Source organism: Panthera pardus, unplaced genomic scaffold (assembly GCF_024362965.1).
Source record: "Panthera pardus isolate Hobbes unplaced genomic scaffold, ASM2436296v1 HiC_scaffold_11, whole genome shotgun sequence".
NCBI classification, from domain to species: Eukaryota; Metazoa; Chordata; class Mammalia; order Carnivora; family Felidae; genus Panthera; species Panthera pardus.
In genome coordinates this window covers 53838089-53846134 of record NW_026526666.1, presented here as the reverse complement: position 1 = coordinate 53846134, position 8046 = coordinate 53838089, and the positions used below count along the sequence as shown (strand labels likewise).

Below are 8046 nucleotides of genomic sequence, written 5' to 3'. Positions count from 1 at the left end.
GTATACATGAGACTCCTCAAGAAGAACCTTAGAGTAAAAAGGGGGGGACATATGATTAGAATTTCAAGAAACAGGACCCAGGAAATACCAATATACAAAGGATGGGCAAGGAAAGAAAAGCCATTTTGAAGGAGTTTCAGAAGGATGGCTTAAAGATGTGTGACAACTTTGATGACGGTAATCTTGAAGAATCCAGTACAAAACATTAATAATGCTAGCTGCCATTATTTTTGTTTTTTTCTCTTCTGTTTACCAAGTGGGCTAAAATGTTTTGTTTCACTGTCATGTGAAATAATATATAATTAAAAAGAAGTTATAGGATCATCTCTCTGCCAAATGTCAGTCCAACTCTGGGGATGGAAGACAACAGGTAGATTTTTTTTTTTATCCCATCGTTAATTAAAGCCTCATTTTACAGCACCTACTTTGGGCTTGGTACTGAGCTACGTGTGGATGATGGGGAGGTGGATTGGCCTCTACCCTCAACAAACTTCCCTTCATTGTAGCCTGTGCGAGTTACATACAACAAACATCACAGGTATGATGAAGCAGCAAGAGTCTGATGTGCCTGTCTCAAGGGGACATAGAGTGCAGAATGTCACAAAATGAAAACATATAGTATAGGAGACAACACTGATCGGGAAATTCAGAACAGAGAAATAATCACAAGGAGGAATTGGGCCAAGGAAAGCTTATAAGAGGTGCGTGTTTAACACAGTGTAGTCAAAGAAATACAACAGAAGGTTTTACTATAAAGTCCAGAGAGCACTAAGTACAGGTCACAGTCCTACTACCACCCCTGCTAGGTACCCCTAGGCAAGGCCCTTCACCTTCTGGGGCATGGCTCTGTTCTCTAGGAACCTAGAGTAGCAACCTCACAACACTTGGAAGGACGAAGGGCGGCCTTACCATACCCCTCCCCCACCCCAGCCATCCACTTGTTCGAGGTGCTTCCAGCAGGTGATTTCTCAGAGACCCTAAGCCAGGAATAAAGAGGAAGGTTAACCTTGCCTCCCCATGCTTGGCAGATGTGTGGAGAGAACTCCCGTTCAGTAGTTTTGTGGGTTTTGTTTTGCTTTTGATGGGATCAGATGGTTCATTTCCAAACAGAGACAGAACTATGTCACATTTAAGAGCAAGGGCCTTAAATTCCGGATCTGCCTCTTGTCCCCTGGGTGACCTTCGAAAATTTATTCTACCTAGGCCTCAGTCTGTTACCTAAAAATTTAGGATAAAGATACGTACCTCATAGGGATGTGGTGGGATTAAAGGATAATAATGTACACAAGTCCCAGAGCACAGTGCTGGGCACACAGTAGCTGGTTAATGAAAGAAACCTGTTGATCCTACGAGTGCTATTGTTATTAATAACACCGAAGAGAAGCAGTGGACGCACAAACGGCGGTCCCCTCCTCCCCCAAACTCTGCCAGGCAGAAAGCCTGCCTCCCAGAACTTAAAGGGACATTGGATGGGTGGAACCTAGAAAGGGTGGGATCCCGGGGTCCGTCGCGTTGGAGGCGGGGAGAGCTGGGGTGGGTCGCTGTCGCCGGCCACGAGAAGGTCCTAGTGACCCCAATCCCGGCAGGGTTAGAACCCGAAAAGAGAGCCTGCTCTTCAGCCCCCAGCGCCTGGGGGGGGCCGACTCCGAGGCGGGAGCGAGGGGAAAAGAGGAGGGGCGACTGGGGGAATTTCCCCGCCTCTCTCCCTCCTTCCATAAATCACCGCAGCCGCGGCGGCGGCCGCGCCGGGAAGTGCACGGAGCCGGAGTGCAGCGTGGTGGCACCAGACACCTCCCTTTCCCCCCGCCGCTTTCTTTCTTTCTCTCACTCAGTCCCCCCTCCGTTTTTTTTTTTTCTTTCTTTTTTTTTTTTAAACCTTCCTCTCTCCCTCCTCGTTAGGGTGGCTGCTGCAGCCTCGCAGCCGGGCGCCGCTCCTCCTCTGCCGGTGCCGCCGCCCGCCCGCCCTCGCCGCCTCCGCCTCGCCGCGACTTGGGAGAAGCGAAAGCTCCACGGCTCCGACTGTCAGCCCCGCGGCCCGCGCACCCGGTGCGAGCGCCGCCACCCTCCGAGACGCCCGCCGCGCCGCGGGGGCCGCGCCGGCGCCGGGGTCCCTGGGAGCGAACGGGCGGCCGCTTCCTCTCCCGCCCGCCGCCGGAGCCCGGCGATGGTGGCCGCCCGCGCTCCCGCGCTGTAGCCGGGCGCCCCCTAAGTTTGGGAGTCGCCGCCGCCGCCGCGGCGCGCAGAGGCGCCTGAAGAAGGGCAAGAAAGTTTTGCGGGGTGCGCCGAGCGGGCCCTGGGCGCACCTCCCGTTGCTCCCTCCCCGCTTCTCGGCGCCTTGAGCCCGTCGGCGGGGAGTGGGGGGAGGCAGCATGGCCCGCGAGCCGGAGGAGGAGGAGACGGCGGGGGGCGGCCGCCCTGGCCCGCCGCTGCCGGGACTCGTCCGGCCCGGCCGGGGCCGGGGCGCGGCGGCCGCCCCTCTGGCTGCTCTGCCTGGGCGCGTGCTGGCTGCTGGGCGCCGTGGCCGACGCCGACTTCTCCATCCTGGACGAAGCGCAAGTGCTGGCGAGCCAGATGCGGAGGCTGGCGGCCGAGGAACTGGGGGTCGTCACCATGCAGGTAAGTGGCCCCTTTTGCGCCCCCCCCCCCCCCGAACTTGCCAGGCATCCTGCCCCTCTCCTATGCGCAGAGCCCGGTCCCGTTCCCCAGTACAGGTCCCACTGGCCAGGCAGACCTCTCTGGCATATACGGAGCCCCTTTTCCTCGAGACAGCTCTGCCCTCTGCACAGACCCCCTCCCTCTCCGACTACACACCAACTCTTCCATGCACACAGGTACTCTCCCTTTCTCCTCCGCAGAGGCTCCTGCCCCTTGCGCGGAACCCTCTTTTACCCCCCTTTACCCCCCCCCCCCCCCCGCAGCTCCTTTATCTTAGCAAGGAATCTGCGGTTCCCTCGAATCTCCTTTCCTAATTTGCACGTAGTTTCCCCCTCAGTCTTGTTTTCACCCCGCCACCCCTGCAAACTCCCCTTTGCTCTTTGTGTACCCATCCCGGGGCAGACGGCCCCGCCTGGCTCGGACGATTTTCCTCCCCTACCCCACCCCCTTGACCACCTCCCTGTGTCCCCCAGACCGAGGCGCACGGATGGGCGCCGGAAAGGAAGGCACCACCACAGCGTGCCCAGCTGCTCCTGGGCCACCTGGGTCCCGGCGGAGAGGGGCGGGAGGAGTGGACTCTGCGCTCCCTTTCCCCGCCAGGGTGCATTGGGGGAGGGGCTGGCCTTGTAGATTCCCGACTCTGGCCCGGCTGTGGTGGGGGACTTTTTTATTGCTTTCCGCTGTTGCTGTTGTCCTTTAGCGCACCGTCCACTGTATTTTTTGTTTTGTGTTTATGCCTTTTTAGGGGAAAAAAAACGGGGAAACCGTGAATAAGGTTCCCATTTCTCTAGATTGTTTACCGTGTTGGTCCTCCTCAGTGGAGGAAGGGGCTTATGGAAGGAATTGCCGGCGGCGTATAAGGATCCCGAAGGTGTTCCTGATAACAGTAGTAAAAATTGCTAAACAGCAACCACCTGGAGATTCTACCCTGCCATTATTTTATCTTCTTGGTCAGAAAGGCCCAGTCAGTTAGGAGAGGTTGAGGTGACATTAAGAGTCTGAAACCTTTGCTATAACATTCTTCCGTAAAATAACCTCATTCCCTTATGCATTCTAGCAATAATGGTGATAAATGTGGTTTTCGAAAGAGCGAAGTTTCCAGGAATGTGATCTTGGAATAGGTTTCTGATTTCTATTCTGTGACCACCCTTCCACCTCCCACCGTGGGGAGGTGTTTTGAGTCACTTTGGGATTCAGGTTACCGACGTCTCCCCCACCCCACCCCCTCCCGAAAATCTTCTGCCCTACCACGCCTCCTTCCAACCCCAAGTCTTCACCCTGGATGATAGTTTTCCTACAGCCACTCCCGCAGACCTTTAACACTGTAGTGGAAAGACGCTGGGATTTTGTTGTTTTGGTTTGGTTTTTTAGATGAGATTGAGAAGTGGGTGGTTTGCTTGAAAGGTAATTCTGTATTTATTTGCAGACACCCGGCCATGAAGTGCAATAGAGTCGGATATTTCCTCATTTGCTTAACAATAGACAAGCTTTTAAGATACATCATTTAGTTGTCCTTTCTGTGCAGATCTTTCAGGTTCAGATTCCGTTATACTTTTTCCGCATGCGTTTTCTTATTTCTGATGGTTGTTGACAGAGTTCTTAGAAGTGAAGTGACTTTTAGAGGAAATGGAACTAAAATGTTAGGAAGGAACTAGGATTCCCCCCCCCCCCCCCACCAGTGGTGAATGTTTCAATTCAGAGCACAAACTATTGTGTTTTTGCATAGAGACATTTAAGATGTTGCAGTTTTGGGCTGTGTTGGTAAGATTAGTAGGCATTTATCACCTTCACCCCATCACAAGGGCTGGGCTAGAGATCTTAAGTTTCTTCCCCACCCCCTTCCCCATATAAGCTAAGGACTTGGCTTTTTCTAAGATGCTGACAGCAGTTTTACTGTTTCTCACCCGATCCTTGACAAAAGGTGAAATCGGATCCCAACACATTGTCATTCAGGTAGGGATCCAAAGCAAATGTAGTTTTTAAAAGGCTTCCCTGTTGAAAAGGAGACACTTTGGAAAAAAAGCTCTGATCTGTGGGGGGTTTGTGCCCAAATGGCCCTGTATCTCCTCCCAACTGGCCTCTTTCTAGCACCTTTGCAATCTCATTGTGGAAACTGGCCTCCTGGGGACAGGGTTTTGTCTGGCAAAATGTGAAGTGGCTTCTCTCCTTTTTTGAAAGGAGAAGCACATACTGTATTTAAATTCCTCTCCTTGAGCTGTACATTGATCTGCCACTTGCCTCCATCTGGGAAAATTGGGGAAAGAGTCTCTTCTTAATTTTGTTACACTGCCAGCTTTTGGGGGGGTGGGGGATACTTGTAAAATAAAATCTAAGGCAGGCTAGATTTTTGGCCCTTAGTACAAAGCTTTCGAGCCTCCTATTTTCCTCTGCAAACCTCTGGGATTTGTTCAATGGGTCTGAAATGATGTGGGTTTAGTTATTTAAAGTGCAGATTATATAGTCCTCCCTTATGGAATATTGGATTTTATAGCTGTAGAGTTATCCTGCCATTCAGATGTAGGTAGCCTTGTGGGTGTTAGGGTGAGCAAGGTCAGACTTCCATATGCAGATGTGAGGGGGTTGAGGGAAAGGTTCTGTCTCTTTGAGAGGAAAAAAAAGATTCCCCCTCTGTTAAGGATGGACTCTTCATTTGACCTTGGCATTTTGAGCTCTGTGCAGAGCACTGCTTTCAGGAGAGCACCTTATTGATGAGAAAGTTTGTGTACGTCAGTTTATACGTAAAAAGCCCATTTTCAGACTTCTAAATCCTTTCTGCTGCAGAAATTCTCCAAAGACAATTTGCCTGTTGCAGCATTTCAAATGGCAGCACATGCGGCACACAGAAGGTTGCAAGGGCTAATTTCACAAAAACAAAAACCAGGCCTTCCTGCAGCACTGTCGTTTCCCATGCACAGGTTTTGTTTTCTGTGCTTGGAAATCAAGACGGTGTGAAAAGCTCTCCTAAAGATTTTCTTGCAAAGGTTTTCTCATGGAGGCTGCCTCCTCGTAGTTTTTTTTTTCTTTTTTGTCCTTTGTTTTTAGTAACAAAATTAAAAAAAAAATCTTTAAATGATTTGCACCAATGAATTTTGCCAGTGCCCTGGGAAAGCTGCCACTGAATATTGCCCCCCTCCCCCATCCCCTCCCCTCCCCCACCTGGCAGCCGACCTCCTACTTCATGCGTAAAAGTCAAAAATCTAATCATGGTCTCCTCAGGGGTCTGGTAGAGTGAAACCTTCAACAACATTGAGAGGTGGGGAGCAGAGAGTAGCTGTGGCCAGAAGACTTGTTTCTGCCTATTTCATTTGTGCAAGAAGTTTATTTTTTGGTTTGTTTTGGTTTTGGTTTTGGTTTGTTTGTTTATTTATTTAATATCAAGCAGCCTTGTGGAGTGGAAAGAACTTTGACATTGAGTGTTTGGAGACCTGGGTTCCAGCCCTGCCACTTACAGGTTGAGTGATCTTTATTTGCAAGTTGGAGGGTGCTGGTTCTTCCTGGAGGTTGGCTCTGTGGACTTGATGAAAATAGTATATGTGAAGGCACTTGTTAATGTGAAGCTATGGCTGGGGAAATGTTGGTAGATATGGTGGTTCTTAAATGGAAAAATAGTAATTGAAAAGCTTACTGTGCACAGAACCCTTTGCTAGGTGTTGAGGGGATTTACAAGGAGGTATTCCAGCATAGCTCCTCAAGTTTATAATCTGGAAGAGGAGGGAAGATTGCACAGGTAAAATGGCTTAAATAACCATGTCTGCCTGTTAGAAGGCATATCTGGGTCTGGCAGCCATTTCACCAAGCACTTATAAGGCCCATTTAACATTATATGACAATACAGGCTCTTTAACAGCAAGGGCCTGGCACATGGCCAGTGTGCCCGCCTTGATGTTAGCTCTAACACAGCTCTGCCGGGCTGGGCATAGTCACTGTGAACTTGGCAGACACACCAGCAGGTTGGTCAGACAGCTGCTGTTTGGGGCCTGGAAGGGGGCTGGGGAGGGTCCTTCCAGTAGAGGCAGAAGAAGTACCAGAAGCCCAAGCGAGAGCTTCAGCTCCAGGTCAGGCAAGAGCAGCAGCCAGGAAAGATGTGACTTGAGGAACTGAAGGGCTCAACTGGGATGAGGTGCTGGCTGCAAATCTAGAGCAAAGTTGTAAATGAGTGGCTGCTGCTGAAAGTGAGAGGGGAGGCCTCCTTTGTATGCACCAGAACAGCCTTGGAAGTTCATTGTTCATTTTGCATACATTCAGCATGGGTTGGGCAGGGGGGTGCTTCTTTGTGGCCAAGGGCTTTGGTTAGATTTGGCCTGAATACAAGGTGAATAAAGCCTGGTCTGTGGCCTTAAGCTCTGAACTTTTGATGGAAACAGGTACAAAAAGAGGTATAACCCAGGGGGCTGGCAAGCAGCAGTAGAATGCAGTGGGTGGTGTGGTGGTGGAACCCGGAGCAGGGCATTATGGGAGGGTAAGGAGGGCTGCCCAAGCCCATGTGGGGAGGTCTGTCCTGGAAGTTGGTTACTCCTTCCTCCGTGTTTTCAGTGAACTGGGAACACAGAGAGGTCAATCTTGGAAGCAGCAGCAGCCTCAAACCCAAAGTCTGACCAAATCAGTAGTTCATTGAACATTTCTAATCCTCTTTGGTGGCACTGGACAAAATAGTATATCTTCAAGCCCTTGGTAGGGATGTGGCTGTGACTCTTGTACTTCTTCACATGGCCTCAAGTCTTCTCTCCATGGCCATCACTGTGGGGCTTTTGTGGTTATGCACACCAACATCTTGGTGGCTCTGTCGTAAGTGCATGCTGATTTGCAGTTAGGTTTAGGTAAGGTTTGTATTTTCTCCTAAATCAGATCTAGCATACTAGGAATGGCATGTTTTAGGATAATTTGTGTACTGAAGCAATATCGAATGTGTTAGGGGTGATTCCCCCTCCCCCATATTTGCAAAAAAATGTGATTTTATTCTGTACCCTGTATACAATGTAAGTCCTAGTGGGAAAAATTGCTGCCTTGCTCTCTTCTGAAATAAAGTATTTGGAGCAGAAGAAAATTGCCCATTGATGGATAACTCTCAGTTGAACTTGGTAAGAGTGAGCCAAAGAAAAGCATGTTGAATGACTTCTGGTGGACTCTCCCTGTTGTGCTTCATACTCCCTCCACTTCCTCTCCACTAATACCTGTCTTAGTTGGCATTGGCGCCTGTGCTTCTGTTTTTTCTGCCAGTCCTGCTGGAGTCTGGAGGTGTCTGGGGGAGGGGAAGGAGATGGTTTCACACTTTGTAACCTGGTGCTATTTCTGGTTGCTGCTTGAGGAGTTCCTTCCTTGAGCTTAAGTGGATGAGCAGACAGGAACCTGGAAGAACTCTGGAAGTTGGGTATTATGTGCAGTGGGATTTAC

The 8046-nt window shown here is 50.3% G+C and overlaps 1 protein-coding gene across 1 annotated transcript in view; it reads left to right on the top strand.

The window, feature by feature from the left end:
• The first annotated feature begins 2253 nt into the window (after positions 1 to 2253).
• Positions 2254 to 8046, top strand: part of CACHD1 (cache domain containing 1) — a 209574-nt gene continuing 203781 nt past the window's right edge. Inside the window, 2 exon segments of the mRNA XM_019449018.2 lie at positions 2254 to 2402; positions 2404 to 2616. Of these exon segments, the coding sequence (XP_019304563.1) occupies positions 2370 to 2402; positions 2404 to 2616 (246 nt within the window). The 5' untranslated portion in view covers positions 2254 to 2369.